The sequence below is a fragment of the Paralichthys olivaceus genome, chromosome 16, assembly GCF_024713975.1.
Source record: "Paralichthys olivaceus isolate ysfri-2021 chromosome 16, ASM2471397v2, whole genome shotgun sequence".
In the NCBI taxonomy this organism is placed as follows: domain Eukaryota; kingdom Metazoa; phylum Chordata; class Actinopteri; order Pleuronectiformes; family Paralichthyidae; genus Paralichthys; species Paralichthys olivaceus.
The window spans coordinates 23,203,802-23,223,929 of NC_091108.1; the positions used below are offsets into that span (position 1 = coordinate 23,203,802).

Sequence of the window (20,128 nt, forward strand, 5' to 3'; positions counted from 1 at the left end):
TTTTATTGTGTATCTGTTTATTGTATTATTATTTGTAAATGTAAGGTGTCCTTGAGTGTCATGAAAGGTGCCCATTAATAAAATTATTATTATTAATAAAATATAACATTATTTAATTTCTGCCAATAGATCCCTTTCACCCAAATCATACACACTGAACCTTTAAGCACAAGCAAGCTCCAGCCATGCAGAGTGAATCTGAGAAGAACTGCTTTCTCAAGAGCAAGAATAATAAAGTACAAGTTTTTCCAAATCAAATCAAATTAAAAATAGCATTGTTCATGGCTCAACTGGTCTTAAAAAGCAACATCACATCACCCAGACCTCATATCAGCTCCCTGTCAGTTTTAGAATTGATTTTGAGATTTTACTGAATACCTTTAAAGCATGCTGTGGTCTGGCCCCAAGCTTCACCCTTTATTTTACTTGTTCATTTATTTGTAATGGTATATTACTGCTTTTTTATGTGTTCAAGTTTTTATGTGACATAGCTCTTTATTTATTCATTTAATTTGTCAGGCCTCCTTGTCACATTATATCCTGCTGATTGTTATTTATCTTATATTTAATTGTCTTGCTTTGCCATCAAAGCACTTTGTAAACTCTACCATATAAATCAAGTTTATTATAATTGTTATCATTATCTCTCCTGTCTGAAGAAACAACCCAGCGTTCATGTGCGATCTAGGCCGGTTGTAGTATTTCCAACTGTCATGAAGGCGTCGGGAGACAGGGGGTGGAGAGAGACACAGGCTGAACAACAGGGGAGAGAAATAGAGAGGGAGAGAGGCAGACAAGGAGTAGGAGGGGGTAGACAGCAGGGTTCAGTTGGCGTCAACATTCAGCTTGTTTACCGCAGGCGAAACGCTGCTTCTGCGCCACAGATTAAAGCAAAATGGAATCATTGTCATGTAAGTGTGTGTGAACCGTCGTTGTAGCTCAGGCATCATCTCTCTGGGCGAGCGGCACGAACGTAATTTTCGGATGGGAGTTAGTGTGTAAACGCTGGCGAACCATCACGGTCAAATAATACGCGCCTGTCCTCTGCTGAGCTGAACCACCAGCTCCTGGTCCCGGTGACGACAGGAGAGAGGAGAGCAGCCAAAAGTCAGTATGAAATTCACAGAACACCTCTCCGCTCACATCACCCCGGAGTGGAGGAAGCAGTACATCCAGTATGAGGTAAGTTAGCTTCGTGTAAAAGCAGCTCTGATGGCTACTAGCTAGCTGACTGGCTAACAGGATGTGTGCCCACTTTCTCACCGGTTATTTGTGTTCAGAATCATTTGGGCATTTTGTTAGAGGTTGGCTACCTTGTTTTTCGTTGCTCTAATTTCAGAGGACACGAGCTGCTTCAATTGCTACGGCCGCAAACCAAGCAGAGAGCAGTCTTCTACTACTGTGCTAACACTCTGGTAGCTAGGTTTGTGTTGTAGCTCTGCAGGTTCGAGCCTCGGTCACATCTAGCTAGAGTGAGCCCCCGTGTGCGGCGGCTATCAGAGCCCTGTGTGCCTGATCTGCCCACCTGAATGTATTTACCAGACAAAAGGCATTCAGCTGACTCATCATTTATTGAGCCGGTTAATCTTTGCACCTCCCAGTCTGTCCTCAGAGACAGACCCAGCTCCCATCATGCTGGGCTAAGGTCAGGGTGGAGGGGGTCACTGAGGGGTGCTCAGTCTTTAACCTTTGATCCATTAATGCTATTAGAGTTTTATCTTTATGATGCCTTAATGCATTTATCAGGGTTGTGTCCTGGAATTGTGCTGTGTATGTTTCGGATCCCGAGAGAAGCGATATACTGAGAGTATATATCCAGCTTATAATTGTAAATAAAAGCTCTCACACGCTGGTTTGTGTGCTGGACTCATTTCATTATCACTAATCAATCTGCAATCAGTCCACAGGAATCAGTAATGATCAGTAATTTAAAAAGCACACTCCGTTACACAGTCAGTTGGGACAGAGGCCCTGAGGGTGAACTATCACTCGAACAACACTAGCATTATCTCTGTAGGGCAGGTGAATTGTATATCAGTTCAATGGCATTTTCTCTGTTTTTGTATAAACCCCAAGATATGCAATTTACAATTCAATTAAAATGTATTCTATCTGTATAGTGCCAAAATAAAACAATTTACATTGTAAGGTTACACTTATAGAGAGTCACTTTCACATGATAAAAAGAAAAACTGAAGATCTTTGTCTGTGAGGCTGCAAGTGAATGTTTGTCTTTTTCACCAATTTAAACATCTCATAACAGATGCAGATTTGTTTTCAGTTTGAACTTATACAGGCCATTTAATGTACTGTTTCATTTCAAGACTGATCATTTATTCTGAGAGTTGTTAGTTTTTAGTTCAGTGAATATATGTATGTGTGTGTCAACCTAGAATCATCCAAAATGCCAATCTACTGGAACTCCTCCCTAAAGTGAATGTACTGTGTTGAACTATCAATGATGGATCTTGTTTATCAAGAAATGCTATTTTTATTTACAATTTATTTTCATATAATATTATGAATCCTGCATTCATACAAAGCATCGACAAAATGCTGCAGGTTGATATTTGGTACTGCAGGAATGCAGCTCTTGTGTCTCTGCTCCCCCTTTCTGCACCTGTGAGCCACACTATCTGCATTGACTGGTGTTGGTTTTTGCAATATTCTCATAAGTCATTGTCTGCACTTTGCATGGTCACATACTGGTGCAGCTCAGTACCTGCATCACATTCTTTCACTCAGTGCCACTGAGTTTACCACCATGCCAAAACCTTGAATGTAATGACATTAATTAGATCATGAATAGTTTCAAGTGACTAAATACCTATTTATAGTGTCTTATTATGTATGGATTATTTATTCATTCTTCTGCTTTTCCAGTCATTAGAGCCAAGCTCTCTCACTTGAAGTCAGATGCTATCACTCATCTTCTCTCTACCCTTCTGTCACGTTGTTTTAGTTCTGCATTCCACAGTCACCTTAGACTTTGAGCCAAAAGGTCTTCTGCTGCTGGTAATAGTACAAACAACAACCAAATCAGCTCCTGTAATAAACAGTCTGTAATGTTTGGCTATTGTAAATTCTCTCTGCAAATTTTAGTTTACCAAAATACCATGGTCGTGGTTAAAGTAAATTGTCTTTAAGAACAATTTAATAGGAAGCAAAAGCTTTCTTTGTGCTGTGGTTGTTTTTAAGTTTTCATTTTATTTCCACTTCCACGGAAGCGTAGCACTTAGCACTGGCACTTTAAAGATTGTGGATGTGAGGTCAGGGGCCAGCCGGGCCTCTCTGTGTGGATGTTCTGTCTGTGCATGTGTGGTTTCCTCTGTGTACCCCAGCTTCCTCCCACAGTCTAAAAACATGCATTTTAGGTTTATTGGTGGCTCTAAATCTGTGAATCTTAGTGTGAATGGTGGTAAGTCAATACAGAAGTGTGATTGAATTATGGTTCTAGGTGTGTGTTTGTGTTGACTGAATATTTTTATATATTGGTATTATCATCAACTGATGAGGCTGTCTGTGTGCACGAGCCTCAGACAGACCAAGAGGTGCAGCCATGCCTCTGGTGCACAAATAGTGCATGTGCGTGCTTGCTAGATGGGGACATCCCATGTTCAGAGAATCAGACCAATTTCTAATCAGTGTTTCCTAACCTGAAAACTGAAGGGATTTATTCAGTCTCCAGTGTAGCAGCAGAGCAGGGGATCAACCTTCAGAACAAAAAGGTGCCTGTTCAAGGCAAAGATGCAAAACTTTTGGCCACTTGAGCAGTCTGCATTGATAGCGCCCTCCTGTCACTGCAGGAGACAGGTGCTGTCTCTCAGCAACCGCAGTATGAAATTTACATTCTTAGCTCTGGCTTGGTTTTCTTGGGAACAAGGACAATGATGGTCTCCTTGAAGCATGTGGGGACTAGACTGGAGCAGTGACAGGTTGAAAATGTCTGTGAACACATCTGCCAGCTGATCTGCACACACCTTCAGAGCTTGGCCAGGGATTCCATCAGGTCCAGGTGCCTTGCTTGTGTTAAACCGCTTAAGTGATCTCCACACATTTTACAGATGGGCAGTGGTCCTCCTGGGCCTCTTGTACCTCCACAGCCAGGGAGTTGATCTCAAAGCAAGCACAACATTTTAATTATTCTACTTTCTATCTTATTCTATTTTTATTCTGATGTATTACGTGTTACTGTCCTGTTGTTGTACCTTGTACGTGTGAAGCACTTTGGTCAACCGAGTTGTTTTTATGTGCTGTATAAATAAAATTGACATTGACATAAAATGTGATCAGTTCATCTGGGAGAGATGCAGACACCACCTCAGCACTGCTGGTCTTTCTTTTGTAGATAATTTTTAGTCCAGCCCCCATGTTGGAGCCCTGGTAGTGAGACTCCACTTTGTCCCTGTACTGTCTCTTTATTGTCAATTTGTTTCCATATATCTTTCTTACTGTTTATGTCCTGGTAACTTTTTAAAGACATTTCATAGCGACTATGAGAGCTGGAGACCACGACAATCAGCTTTTGGGCCAGTGATATAAAACTGGTACTCAGCCTAAAATGTCTTTGTGAATGGGGTAAATGTGAATATGCTTCTGTTGCTTATTTCCACAGCAGTTTCACATAGATGTGTCTTCCAGCTCCTGCAGCGTGTGGACACAGGCCAGATGTAGCTTGTTGTTCTGTCTAGCTGTAATTCTGGCCAGTTAGTTTTAGTCCTGTGAAGATGTGGGACCCAGGCCTCTGAGGTTTGCAGAGCCATGCTGTCTAAAGCTGTTACATACATGTTGTGTTTTGCAATGGCAGCTGTGTTTGGGTCAGGACACTTAGCAGGGCAGCTAGCTAAACAGAGACGTGCCCTGAACTGAAGTGATGTGATGGCCGCATGAAGTAAAGACTGTCAGCATATTTGTTTTCATGCTGGCCTGGCCTCTTTCAAACATGCCATGATTTACAACATCTCCAGGCAGCTCAGAGCCTTGACATTGTAATAATAGGCAGTTATTTTTTCCTGAATCCTTTACTGCAGAGATGTGTGAAATGTGGACATTAGACGACACTCAGACTGTGTTGATACTAATCTCCCAATAAAAATGTATGATGGAAGCAGCTTTTTAATATACATTTTTGCAACACTTTCTATGCCCATTTCAAAGTAAAAGCATTCTGGCATTTTTGTTGACTGAATCCATTCATTTGTTTGATCAAGGTTTTTATATTACAGCATATCACCAAAGAAGATGCACAGCTTCAAACCGTAGAGTCCTGGCATTTATTTGAGTACATTGGCTTATATTCAAGGATAACAGAAACCTCACCTTGCAGCTTTGCTGCAGGAACACAGCAGACAATCTTGTCAGCCTGTGTGAACAACAGAAGACACGCAGCAGATCTGTGGATGCTTACACAGTCAGTGTGGCCGAGGCATAAGATGCCATTGTACACTGTGGTGCTAGCATATAACTTCAGTTACAATGGACATGCTCTGCTTGTAGCTAACTATCAACATTTTGGGAGGCTCTTCATGTAGTGTGTTTCTCCATATAAATGTAATTAAATAACAGCATTCAGTTAGAGTAGTAAAAACACCCCCATTCTAATAAGTTAGTATGTCCTACACACTGCTGAGATGAACAGATTAATCCTCGAAGGCTACTGATTTAACACTATTCTCCTTAACAAAGTACCATTGTGATTCTCCGTCTCATAAGAATTTTTTCGGACAAGAACACAATCAACCAATTGATTATACAGGAGGCTTTAGCCCTAATAATTGGCACCTTTAGCCACCAGGGAGCCATGGAGACACGGAGAAAATGTGCTTATTTATTACCACAAAGTTAAGATTTCTGTTTAGACAGTGATGTACAATGAGCCAATTGCAGAACAGTTTTCATTAGTGTTTTAACATAGGGCCTGAATAAAACAGATGTTAATGAATGAAAATAACTAAATAGTAAATTGAAACTGCCAAGATTTGATCCAAGAATAAATACATAAAGATCTTAAAAAGCATTTATTCATAACTTTTGTACACATTATTCATCTTTATTATATATGTAATTTTACTTTCATTCTGAATAATGTATTTTTTTATGTGACCCAGATTTTAAATGCCTAACGAAAGAAACAACCAACCTTAGATTTTTGTTTTATTTTAATACTCTCTTTGTTTGCCATCCTCTTTTCAATTTGCAGAGTGAATAACGTGTAGGAGCAGAATAATCACTCCACCCTTCAGTATCTTTGTGATATAACTTCCACATGCCATTGACCTGAGGAGATTTATTCTTTCATTATTTTGTAAATTAGCTCCTTAGTTTTAATTCAATTCAATTTTATTTGTATAGCACCAAATCATAATAAACATAAACAGTTCCTAGAATGAGAAAGCACTTTGCCAACTGTGGAGAGGAAAAAATTTCTCATTAAGGGGGAGAAACCTCTAGCAGAACCAGGTTCAATGTGGGCAGCTTCTGCTTGACCAGTTAGGGGGAGCAGAGGGAAATGGGGAGGAGAGGAGAGATGGGTGCAAAAGACGGAAGAGAAGAGAGAGAGATAGTGGGGAGGAGAGGTGAGAGAAACCGGAAACACTCGAGCACCATCAGGTATCATCTCTGACTAATTATAATGAAAACATTAACAATGTAAAGATGTTATTGATTATTAATGATAGCAGCAACAATTCATATAATAATTCATTACTAATAAATATTATTGTTAATAATAATAATAGTTCTCCAGCAGTTCTGGAGTCAGAGATACCTGCTAAGAGAGACAGAAATAGAGAGAAAGAGACTATGGGAGGAAGAAGACACATAGTTATTGACATGTATCAAAATAAATAAATGAGTGTGGGGGGGCAGAGAGACAGAGACAGAGAGAAGTGGAGAAGTGCTCACTGGATGATTGGAGTCCCCCCAGCAGTCTAGACCTATAGCAGGATAACTAAGGGATGGTTCAGGACTCACCTGATCCAGAACTAAATATAGGCTTTATCAAAAAGGAACATTTTTAGTTTAACTTTAGATGCAGAGATGGTGTCTGCCTCCTGAACCCAGAGTGAGAGCTGAACAGGAGAGGAGCCTGGTAGCTGAATGCCCTACCTTAAAGGTTCAAAGGTTTTATTTGACATCTGCACAACAGATACAGCATACATGTTGGCAATGAAAATCTTAAATCCCAGGCACCTCAAGCAGCTCAACATGTAATAGTGTCAGAAGATAATAAAATAAGAGTAACTAAATATACAAAATACCAATACACTAGTGCAAATAAACAAGAAAGTACAATTAACTAGTGCAAAAAATAAAATAAACATTAAAAGGTGCCAATAATCCACAATCAGCTCCTTGGTTTTGCTGATGTTGAGATGGAGGTTGTTGTCCTGGCACCAAGATGTCAGGGCTCTGACCTCCTCTCTGTAGGCCGTCTCGTCGCCGTCTGTGATCTGGCTGATGACGGTGGTGTCGTCAGCAAACTTGATGATGGTGTTGGAGCTGTATGTGGCCACGCAGTCGTGCATGAACAGGGAGTAGAGGAGAGGGCTGAGCACGCAACCCTGGGGGGCTCCGGTGTTGAGTGTCCGGCTGGAGATGTGATGTTCCCCATCCGCACTGCCTGGCGTCTGCCCGTCAGGAAGTTCAGGATCCAGTCACAGAGAGCGCTGTTGAGCCTGAGGTCCCTGAGTTTGATGACGAGCTTGGAGGGCACAATAGTGTTGAATGCTGAACTGTAGTCAATGAACAGCATCCTCACATACGTGTTCCTCTGGTCCAGGTGGGAGAGGGCAGTGTGGAGGTTGAGGGTGATGGCGTCGGCTGTGGACCTGTTCTCCCTGTAAGCAAACTGCAGGGGGTCCAGTGAGTCGGGGAGGGAGGAGGTGATGAACTGTTTGACTAACCGCTCAAAGCACTTCATGATGATGGGGGTTAGTGCAACTGGGCGGTAGTCGTTGAGGCAGATGGTCTTTGTCTTTTTAGGGACTGGAATGATGGTGGACTCTTTGAAACAAGTGGGGACTATAGACTGGAGCAGTGACTTGTTGAAGATGTCTGTGAACACCTCTGCCAGCTGAACTGCACACACCTTGAGAGCACGGCCAGGGATGCCGTCAGGCCCAGGAGCCCTATGTGTGTTGATCTTTTTTAGGGATCTGCACACATCTGCACTGGTTAAAACCAGGGGGCAGGGGCAGGGATCCTGAGCCTTCTGTACCTCCACAGCCGGGGGTCTCTCAAAGCGTGCATAAAATGTGTTCAGTTCATCTGGGAGAGATGCACACACTTCCTCTGCACCACTTGTTGTTCTTTTATAGTCTGTTATAGTTTTTAGTCCAGACCACATGTTTCTAGCGTTGGAGACCTTGTAGTCAGACTCCACTTTGTTCTTATAATGTCTTTTAGCACTGCTAATAGCTCTCCGGAGCGCATACCTGGAGTTCCTGTATTCATCCAAATCACCGGCGCTGTGCGCGACAGCCCGAGCTTTGAGTTTGGCTCGGACCTCGCCATTTATCCAGGGCTTCTGATTTGGGAATGTTCGTACAGTAATCCGCGGCACGACGTCATCGATGCATTTGCTGATGTAGCAAATGACCGCGTCTGTGTGTGTGTTTATGTCCTCCTCCTCAAACACACACCACTCCGTGGTGCTGAAGCAGTGTTGGAGAGCACAGTCTGACTGCTCGGTCCAGCGCTGGACTGTCTGTGTCACAGGTTGGTCTCTTTTCAGTCTCTGCCGGTAAACGGGGAGCAGGAGAAGAGATACGTGGTCCGACTTGCCAAAGGGGGGGCAGGGGAGGGCTTTGTATTCATTGCGGAAAGGAGAATAAACATGGTCCAGTGTATTTCCACCGCACGTGGGGCAGCTGACGTGCTGATAGTATTTCGACAGGACTTTCTTCATGTTGGCGCTGTTAAAATCCCCGTCCACAATAAATGCAGCCTCCGGCCTCGAAGTCTCTGTCCTGTCGATAACTCCGTACAGCTCCTCCAACGCTGTGTTGTTTTCAGCGTGCGGCGGCACATACACTGCTGTTAGAACCACAGATGTAAACTCCCTCGGCAGGTAAAAAGGCCGGCATCTGATCATGATGTGCTCTAAGCTGGGGGAACAGTCCGAAGAAATCATCTCCACATCTGAGCACCAGTTGTTGTTGATCATAAAGCAGACACCCCCTCCCTTACTCTTCCCTGAGTTTATTGTCCGGTCCTGGCGATGAATGGAGAATCCGTGCGGGACAATGGCGGTGTCTTGGATCGAAGGGTCAAGCCAAGTCTCTGTGAAAACCATTACGTTACAGTTCTTAATGTCCCGTTGAAATGCCATCCTGCTTCGGAGTTCATCCAGCTTATTATCCAGGGATTGGACATTTTCCAGAAGTAAGCTCGGTAGAGGAGGCCGGTTTTCGCTTTTTCGCAGCCTGACTAGGACCCCGGCCAGGGATCCTCGCCGTCTTTGTCTCCTTCGCCCCGCAGGTAAAGCGCCAACAGGTAACCACGGATACTCGCCATTGTTGTTGTCTGCTGGTCGCGGTGGTTTTTTGCTGTTTGCCAGCGACCTGATGAGTAAAAGTTGTTCTCTATCATACTGAATGATAGGGCTTGCTTGGGTGGTTTGCATGTATACAAAATTTTTTAAAATAAACAGAAAAGTACTACAGAACGACACTAGAAATGAGAAGTTGGTGAGGAGCTCGAGACACGGCAGCCATCCTCAGCGCCATTCACACTCCACTTTCTCCTGTTTTACTCTTACAGACTCTTGGAACCACAAGAGAGCCTGTGTTTTGGAAAAGAATTAAGATAATATTGTGTTATGAGGTCTTTGATAGATGAAGGGTCTTGATTGTTAAGGGCTTTATATGTGAGGAGCAGGATCTTGAATTATATGGTTTGTATTTATATAGCAGTTTTTTAGTCTTGATGACCACTCAAAGTGCTTTACAGTATAGTTTGCCATTCACTCATTCACACACACACATTCATACAGTGCATCTATTAGAAGCACTTTTTTGTTCTATGATGGATATTTTGGGGTTCAGCATCTGGGGAAGACTGTCACTGGGGATATTACCGCCAACCTTCTGGTTGGAGGACGACTGCTCAACCCCTAAGCCACAGCTGCCCCAATTCTATTCTGAAATTTGCAGGGAGTCAATGCAGAGAAGCTAAGACAGGAGTAATATCATCTCTCCATCTAGTTCCTGTCAGAACTCGTACTGCAGCATTTCGTACTAACTTGTTTTGTATGTGGGTCAAATGACATGTCTTGGTCAAACATGACTCCAAGGTTCCTCAAAGTGGAGCTAGGGGCCAAACTAACACCATCCAAGGTGACTATCTGGTCAGACGTGTTTCTCTGAGATGTTTTGGGCCAATTACAATGACCTCAGTTTTGTCTGAATTTAGAAGTAAGAAGTTTTGGGTAATCCAGGCCTTGATGTTCTTGAGACACTCCTGAAGTTGAACTAAGTGATTACATTCATCAGGCTTCATTTTTACTTAGTCAACATCATGCAGTGGTGGAAACTAAGCAGCAGCAGTCTTAGTTCATGGGAAGTTAGTTTGCTGATGGTTGCTGGTTTCAGTTGAGTATGAATAGAGAAGCTGACAGAAAAATAAGGGTGTAACAGTCCCTTTGTTTTCAGCTGCAGTCACAGTATTAGTCAGCAGACATTTTAAAAAAGGGCCTCTGAAAAAAATACTGACAGACTTAATTTAACCTTTCTGCTTATTTGGTCAGCTTTAATGTCAAGTTGTCTCCTCAATAAAGTTGTTCCTTATTCCTGACATGAACTTATCTTTATTCATTTATGTTTAAGTGCTTTATAATATTACATTTAAAAATAGTTAAAGACTGTGTCTAGACATGATGTATCTGTCATCATTTGTATTAGTGATAGTTTTCCCAATATAGGGTCAGTGGTGGCACAGCACGGCACAACAAGTCTCAACATGGCACAGCACAGCTTTGCTAATGATGTAAACAATAAATAGGTGTTTCTTTGAGACAAAGTTCATCCTGTTTGTTGTCACAGGAGTTTTAATACTTCAAATGAAGAAAAGGTTTTGTAGAAAAATATATTTCTCAAAGTGAATGATATCCTGCCCAAGTAGTCAACTGGAATTAGTTCCATGCTCTCAGGGTTTTATGAACAATTACATTTCAACGCACAATGGATGGCCTTATGCTTCATCCACTATGGGACCTGTGATTAATAAACTGTCTGGACTTTACAACAACAAAAGTTGGAGGTCATGCTTTGATTCTGTTGTTTACACTGGAAAGTGCTTTTTTGTTTTGTCCTGTTAGTATAATACAGTAAATTCACAAGTGGCTGAAGAACATCAGAATATGCACAGCTAAGAAATATCACATAGTGATAGGATATTAACCTACTTAATGACTTAACAAGTGCAAACAGTTGACCAGCATGCAGTGGACTGTTGAATACTCAGGGCAGCAGAGCATGCAGTGGATGTAACCTCCAAATTTTGCTGGATGCTGCCACATTTCTCAGATGTATTTAAAGTAGCAGTCTGTAAAATGTCTGAGTTTTTCTTTGCAAAAAAAAAAAAAAAAAACGGGATATAATCCTCATATCTAAGTTGTATTAACTCTGTAGTGAGCGTAAAAATAAAAACATTAGCGTTTGTATTTCAATAGAGAAGCTGCCTGAAGAACTGCGCCCGTAAAAAAAAAGTAGAAGTGGCACTGGGAGATTGTTATGAAATTTGCGAACAGAAAAGATGTTGAATGGAGAGAAATACTTATAAATTTACCACCGGCGACAAACTAAAGGAACGGCAAAGACTTCTTCTGAGAGGTGAAAGTGAAAGCTAATGTGAGGTGTGGATTAACCGGGGATTAACACCGTGTTTTCTCCAGGATGGGAAAACTACTGAGAGACAAAGACTTTCTAACGCTGAAGTTTCTGGTTGTCTGTTGAACAGGTAATTTACTAGTGATAGACCGATATGTTTTTTTCAGGGCCGATACCGATTATGAGTAGTCAAGGAGGCCGATAACCGATATTTGGAGCTGATATTCATTTGCAGTAAAAGTGAAAATATTGGCGTCAAAACTCCAACACTTAAATTTGTTTATTTGCCTTTAAGCATATGTTTATTAAACAGATTTTCAGATAACAGAACATGTTAAAAGTTTTTTTTCTTAGAATTTTAAAACAAAGATGTCTATTGTCTAACAAAAAGTGCAGGGAGTTCCAAGGCTCAGCAGCATGTCTAATAAAGTGAAATGAAAACTTAAACAAATAAATAGCTCCCTGAAGTTTTCAACTGTAAATAAAGTTTACAGTTCAAACAAAAACAAAACGTGCAGGGAGTTCCAAGGCTCAGCAGCATCTCTCTCTCTCTCTCTCTCGAATATATTCTGTATTTTCCGCACTTTAGGGTGCACTGGATTATAAAGCGCACTGGATTATAAGGCGCACTGTCAATGAATGGTCTATTTTCGAACTTTTTTCATATATAAAGCGCACCGGACTATAAGGCGCATTAAGCGAAACCATACAGTCAGATAAGTCAGTCAGTCAAACTTTATTAAACGCGTTCACAATAACTCTCAACATTGTTCAAACGTTACTGAGCGTATTCACAATAACTCCCAACCTTGTTCAGTTGTAACACGTAAAAAAAAACACAGTATGATATCGCTAAATCAGACGTTAGTGTATTCACAATAACTCTCAAAATTGTTCAGTTATAACACGTAAAATACAACACAATACACTCCCTTTTTCAGTTCATTCCTCGTCCACAAATCCCTCAAATTCTTCATCTTCAGTGTCCGAGTTTAACAGTTGGGCGATTACGGCATCCAGCATTCCCGGATCCCTCTTGTCATTATCCGAGTCAGTGTCGTTGCTGTTACCTGGAAGTTCAATGATGATTCCGGCCTTCGTGAAAGCTCGGACCACTGTTGAGACTGATACCTTAGCCCAGGCATCCACGATCCATTGGCAGATAGTGGCGTAAGTCGCCCGGCGCTGTCTCCCTTTCTCGGTGAATGTGTCATCCACTGCTCCCACGCAGCTCGCAGTTTAACTTTGAACGCCCTGTTGACACCAATATCTAGCGGCTGGAGTTCTTTAGTTAATCCACCCAGAATGATGGCAAGCTCCGAATTAGTTTGCTTCACTTGTGTACCACACAAAATCACTTCAAGGTCAGTAAGCACAACCAGAATTAATCCATATATAAGGCGCTCCAGATTATAAGGCGCACTGTCGTTTTTTGAGAAAATTAAAGGCTTTTAAGTGCGCCTTATAGTCCGGAAAATACGGTATTCAAATATTAGAATAAAACGGAGATTTGATTGGGAAAATTAATATTCGACTGTGGAAAAATACACATCAGCGGCTGCTTTCCGAGTGGGCACACTGCATGACGGGACAGGCCACAGGAGTTGCACTTGCACAGTGCCACTCACTGCTGAAAGTGAGACACGACCACGGTTGCCAGGCGGATGGATACAAATTTGGGCTGGTTTCGGTTCGGTGGGGTTTTGTAGCCGAAACACAGGCCTTTCAGATCCTTCTCCCTGCGACCCTCTGTTCAGCAGGCAGCAGTCTCACTCACACATTCATTCACATACACACCCACTACAGCTCTGGCTGAGGTGCCCCCTAAACTCACAACATACATTCCCACTACCTTCAGCGCACGTCACCCACAGAGACCCGTTATTACCGGACTGGATGTCTAACCCACACACATACGTCTACTATCACGGACTATTTCCATATCGATATGTTCAGCAGCCCGTCTGGAGGGACTGCGAGCGAGCAGAGCTGCTGCTTATGTTTATATAACGTTATTTGGCTCACAGTAACGTTACTAGTAGTTGTGAGTTGTAGAGGGCTGGGATGTTTATTACAATTTCGGGAGAGTTTGCTGCCTTAACTTACCTTTGAAACATATATCTGCTCTCCATAGCTTCTCCTCTCATCAAAACTGTTTTTACTCTCTTCTCCCGTGTGTGTGAGCATTGTGCATGCACAGCTCTCACTGCTGATTGGCTGTTACCTGGCTCTGTGTGTAACCAATCAGATGGTGCTGTGGGTTGGACAATGCTGGAGACAGAGTAGAGACTAGAGACAGAGAGGCGTGGCTGCATCAGAGCCAAAATAACCCTGTTTGAAATTAATCTCTTATCGGCCATCGGATTAAAAAAAAGGCTGATGCCGATATGCGTCAAAATGCTGAAAATTGGCGGTTGATCCCTAGTAATAAAGCACTACCACAGTGTGGTAACATATTTTCTTAATGTAAACTATTAACTACTGTTTACACACAAAATACACAGGTAACATTAGTAAATATATATCGATCTATAGACTCCTCATCACTGCAGAGAAGTCAGCTCATTGAGGTCATCTGGCATTTTTACACATAAGGGCCACCATAGCTCTCCTCACACTCAGGAAGGGAGGGGGGAGTGAGGAGCACCGTGTTTGATACGATGTTACCAGCTTATTACACACTGAACCTTTAAAGGATCCTTCCAAATGATATGGGTCTTATCTTCCTGTTCATGTTTGTGTTTTACTTCTGTTGTAGGTCCTTGGTGTTGCTGCCTTCTGCAGAATACAGCCATGAAAGGAAGTTGCTGATTCTGCTGGTCTTAGATGATTTGTATGAACAATCAAACAATAATGGGCAGTGGTAGAGCAGTGAGAAAGAAAGGGAGTCAGTGAGAGCAAAATGAAGGGAATATACTGTAGATGCAAAAATTTGGACACTAAACATACTTACAGATAGAACTGTGCATGTAGAAAGATGGGCTTTGTCCAAAGAAGGTAGTTGGAAATAGCTGAATCTGACACTTCTAAAAGCTTTATTGCCATAATCCCTCTATGAACTCTTAATTGAACTTCTTTCTTGGACCAAAGGGAAACAGTTGGAAAATGACAAAATATCTTTAGAGATTGAGAAACAGGGAGAGAAGAGAAAAAGTTGGAAAAAGGTCAAAGGGATGAGAGAGACCAGGACCGAGTGATGACATGAGCTAGCAACTGATTGGTATTAGATGGTTGGGGTCCATACTTGAACATTGCCACTCTTCATGCATGCCAACGCACATCTCATGGATGGATGTCTTTTCCCATAGCTGTCTCCTCTCAGCCAAGCCTTATGTAATACACACCATGTTAGTGTTGTTTCCGTCTTTTCGCTCTGTTAACTTCAATTGCAGTTACACATTTCACGAGAATTACCGTATTCAGTAAGTAGACTAGTGGCGAAAGCACACAAACCAAATGTGTGATATTCCAAAGCATGCTAGTGTTCTGGATTCCACACAACAGAATTGGCGCCCTGTTCCCCTATGCCATCTCTCTTTCTCACAAACTCCCTCTGGGACTACCCGGCATTCTTTGTTAATTTATATTACACGCAACAGTGAGACACAACAAGGCTTGTGGGTTCTACTGGTCAGCAGTGGTGAGTACTTACAGAGGTGCACAGAGGCACAAACCACTAACTGAAGACAGGGTTGTACAGGACTTATATGATCTGCTGTTAACATCTTGGTGCCAGATATCACATGTCACCTTTAGAGGTCTTGAGGAGTCCTGCCTCACAGTTCTGAGCTGTTGTGGTGTCATGTTGAGGACTAACAGCTTGTTAGACAGGCACGGTCATAATTTTTTGGGTGCTCAGTATATAGTTTACAGGAAAAAGGGTATTAATTACTTTCAGAGGTTTAGTTACTGTAGTGGCCTGCAGTTAGTGTTAACTAAGGATGTTAACCATTTGGAATGATCTACCTTTGTGCAGTAATTGGTCATGAAATGTGATCTGATCTTCATCCAGTGCAGACAAGCACTTGTTTAAGATAATTCTCTACATACCATTGTAATCCTTTGTGTTTTTATTGACCACACCCATAAAACATACTGAGTGCTGATGAAAACATTTAGTGAGCCCTTGCATTTAGAAACTGGTTGAATCTAGTGATAGACCGATATGGTTTTATCAGGGCCGATACCGATTATTAGTAGTCAAGTAGGCCGATAACCGATATTTGGAGCCGATATTCATTTGCAGTAAAAGTGAAAATATTGGCGTCAAAATTTTGAATAATAAAAACTCCAACACTTAAATATGTTTAAATGCTTTTAAGCATATGTTTATTAAACAGATTTTCAGATAACAGAACATGTTAAAGGTTTTTTTTCTTAGAATTTTAAAACAAAGATGTCTATTGTCTAACAAAAAGTGCAGGGAGTTCCAAGGCTCAGCAGCATGTCTGATAAAGTGAAATTAAAACTTAAACAAATAAATATCTCCCTGAAGTTTTCAAATGTAAATAAAGTTTATAGTTCAAACAAAAACAAAAGGTGCAGGGAGTTCCAAGGCTCAGCAGCATGTCTGATAAAGTGAAATTAAAACTTAAACAAATAAATATCTTCCTGAAGTTTTCAAATGTAAATAAAGTTTATAGTTCAAACAAAAACAAAAAGTGCAGGGAGTTCCAAGGCTCAGCAGCAACAAGTATTGCCGATAAACGATATTATTGTCAACATGATAATATATCATAATAATGCACACCCTTTCAAAGACAATAAACTTTTATTTCTCAGTGTTTTTTACCTTTAGCGATGTAGCGAACTTCACTCTCAATGAGCGCACACCATTTTGCGCTGTTCCGTTTATATTTACTTTGCCGACCAAACACCTCAGTGAGTGGTGACTGTCGGGACGAAGGCTCTGCATCTCGAGCTGCCCTTTGTTTCCCCAGCTGGTTAAACTGGGTCGGGTGGTCATGCTTTATGTGGGCATGCAACTTTGTTGTGTTGCCTTTTTTTGTTGCCACCACTTTTGAACTGGCTCGTCCGTGTTGATGGGCTCACCTTGCTCATTCGGTTTGAAGCCGAAATATTCCAACACCGGGGCTGTGGCATTTGGCTTTGCAATCATCTTTTCTCCTCGCGTTGCTCCGCACGACGCTCACTCACTGCACTCTGTGTAGCTAATGCTAGCAGCCCCGCCTCCCCCCACAGAGACAAAGAGGCTGGATGACTGACAAGAGGGTTCACTCCGTTCATTCCGCAACCAACGCCCCCAGGTGCTGAGACCAAGCACAGAGTGAACCCTCTTGTCATCCAGCCTGCTTGGAGGTGAGAGACGAGGAAAACAAACATGCATGCACATGGCAATATATCGAGGCCGGAAAAATTATCAAGTTCATTTTAATTTATGATGCGATTAATTGATTTATTGATTATCGGCCCAGGCCTAGGACAGGCCACAGGAGTTGCACTTGCACAGCGTCACTCACTGCTGAAAGTGAGACGCGACCACGGTTGCCAGGCGGGTGGATACAAATTTGTGCTGGTTTCGGATCGGTTCGGCAGGGTTTTGTAGCCGAAACACGGGCACTTCAGATCCTTCTCCCTGCGACCCTCTGTTCAGCAGGCAGCAGTCTCACTCACTCATTCACTAACATAAACACCCACTACAGCTCTGGCTGACGTGCCCCCTAAACTCGCAACATACACTTCCACTACCTTCAGCTCACGTCACCCACAGAGACCCGTTATTACCGGACTGGACAGCAGCCAAGAGATTTCTTAGGTTAGGCTACGTTATAAGTCAATAATCAGCAAGGGTGACTATATGGCGCGTTATATCCAGCACAATCCGGATCTAGTCTGTCCAAAATAAAGTTTGAGAAGTGTCTGTGTGTCTAAATGTCTAACCCACACACATATGTCTACTATCATGGACTATTTCCATATCGATATGTTCAGCAGCCCGTCTGGAGGGACTGCAAGCGAGCATATAACGTTATTTGGCTCACAGTAACGTTACTAGTAGTTGTGAGTTGTAGAGGGCTGGGATGTTTATTACAATTTTGGGAGAGTTTTCTGCCTTAACTTACCTTCGAAACATATATCTGCTCACCGTAGCTTTTCCTCTCCTCAAAACTGTTTCTCCTCTCTGCTGTGTGAGTGAGCAGTGTGCATGCACAGCTCTCACTGCTGATTGGCTGTTACCTGGCTCTATGTTTAACCAATCAGATGGTGCTGTGGGTGGGACAATGCTGGAGACAGAGTAGAGACTACAGACAGAGAAGTGCAGCTGCATCAGAGCCAAAATAACCCGGTTTGAAATAGCTCTGTGAGCTCATTCCACAGCTTCTGTACCAGAATAAGGTCTGGTTTTCCACAGTAGTCTCACATTTGACTGGACGGTTGGTTGAAATGGACCTGAAACTCAAAGAAACAGGCAAAAACACAGAACAGAGTGAACAGCACCACCCTTTGGCAGGGAGGGAGAACAACAGTATAAACACACACGTTCACACATTATGAATAATATTTATTTCCTCATACTGTAGTGAGGTTAGTCTTGCCTGATGAACATGTCTTTATTTTGTCAAGAAACTGCAGATGTTTTAAAATGTCCTGGTTTTATATATTCTGTGCTTGGGAAGTAGCATGTTGCCAGTTTCACAACCATGGCGAAATTCCAGACAGTCAGTATTACCATGTGAAGTTTAAATTATCACTTAAACAGTAGTTGATTAACACGGTGTACAGGTCATTGTAAAAACTGTCCAGCATCAACTACAGCGCATGCACAGCATGTTATATAAGTATGTAATGTACATGTGTGACGTTAACCTTGTGTTTCTTTAATTCCTTCAAAAGTTTATGAGACACGTATTTAAACACTTTGAAAAAAAGTCCAACATTTTGCGCACACACAGTTCACCTGTCACACATGAAACAAGACGTGACACACAGCCTGGATATCTGGATTAAAGTGACCGGAACGATCCGGATTCATGATCCGGCGCCATTGATTAACTATTACATTTATAAATGTTTGTCAGTTTGTGTGAGGAGTGACAGCATAATCAATTTATGGCAAATAAGCCTACTGACAGTTTAGTATCAAGATATAAAGTCTTTGCTTACTTGTGGCTGGGGATTAGGGATAAGAGAGAGGGACAGAAAGAGGAAGAGAAACGTGTGTGTGTGTGTGTGTGTGTGTGTGTGTGTGTGTGTGTGTGTGTGTGTGTGTGTGTGTGTGTGTGTGTGTGTGTGTGTGTGTGTGTGTGTGTGTGTGTGTGTGTGTGTGTGTGTGTGTGTGTGTGCGCGCGCGCGCGCGCGCGCGCGCGCGCGCGCGCGCGCTCTCTCCCTCCCACCCAGCCAGCCAGCCAGCCAGCCAGCCAGCCAGCCAGCCAGCGCAGAGACACACAGGCCCCTGGGCTCTGCCCCCACTCACTCGCTCAGAGTGACACACAGTGAGATCAGAGCTCGTTCATGAGGCAGCAGGTCAGAGACTTAGTTGAAGAACAGCGGAAACAGTGAAACACACAGTTTCTCTGGTCACAGCTGCTCAGTGATCAGCTGCTTCATGATCAGAGGAGAAGCTGTAGTTGGTTTGTATCGAGCTGGAGTTTTTGTTTCCTACAACATGAGACGAGACACACATAGTCAGCATTGACAGGCAGAAATGGTAAAACTGGATCATCCCAGTCCTGTGACTAATCCTGCATGAGACTGAAATAAATATGGAAATAAATTTAAGTCATTTGTTTATTTCTGTATTTATTTATTTATTTATACTTAAGTAATTTTTGGTCCTCCATAGGAAGGAGTGTCTTAAGCCTAAAACACAACAGTGTCTGCTGTGTCTTTTGACAAGATGCATTCAGGGACTTTCGGAAATGCTAAAGTCCGCTAGCTTAGCCACTTCCTGTGGACTTTTATGAATTTAACATTTGTACAGTGCTTTAGAGGAGATTTCAAAATATTCCGATATACCTAATGTTATAGGCCATATTGCTCAGCTCTACCCCGGAAGTATTGGCCGGACTAGTGACTAGGGGTTTCATGCTTTTTAATTTTTACTAGAGGAAAGACTCACTGAAATTATAATTGACAATAATATGTGTATTTTATATTATATGAAGCAGTTTGCTCTTCAGCTAATGCAAGAAGTTTGACTGAAGACTCACTGGTCTCCATGTGTTTTTCATAAGAAGTAAACACACCATCCCCTATCTCGCTCTTAACATTAGAGTAGTACTTGTTGAATGATATATAGACAGTTTATAGTTTATATAGTTTATTGTAGGGTAATTAAT

General features: G+C 42.2%; 1 protein-coding gene across 2 annotated transcripts in view; it reads left to right on the forward strand.

Annotated features, from left to right (window-relative positions):
* Positions 1 to 724: 724 nt before the first annotated feature.
* The window catches only part of LOC109645785 (xenotropic and polytropic retrovirus receptor 1 homolog), a 64,205-nt gene continuing 44,801 nt past the window's right edge, over positions 725 to 20,128 (forward strand). The window contains exon 1 of one of the 2 annotated variants that reach the window (XR_011238746.1): positions 725 to 1,182. Coding sequence is in view for 1 of the 2 variants with exons in the window: in XM_069511095.1 (XP_069367196.1) it covers positions 1,114 to 1,182 (69 nt within the window). In the remaining variant the exon portion in view is untranslated. The remainder of the gene's footprint in view (positions 1,183 to 20,128) is intronic. The other variant, XM_069511095.1, reaches the window with a different exon arrangement.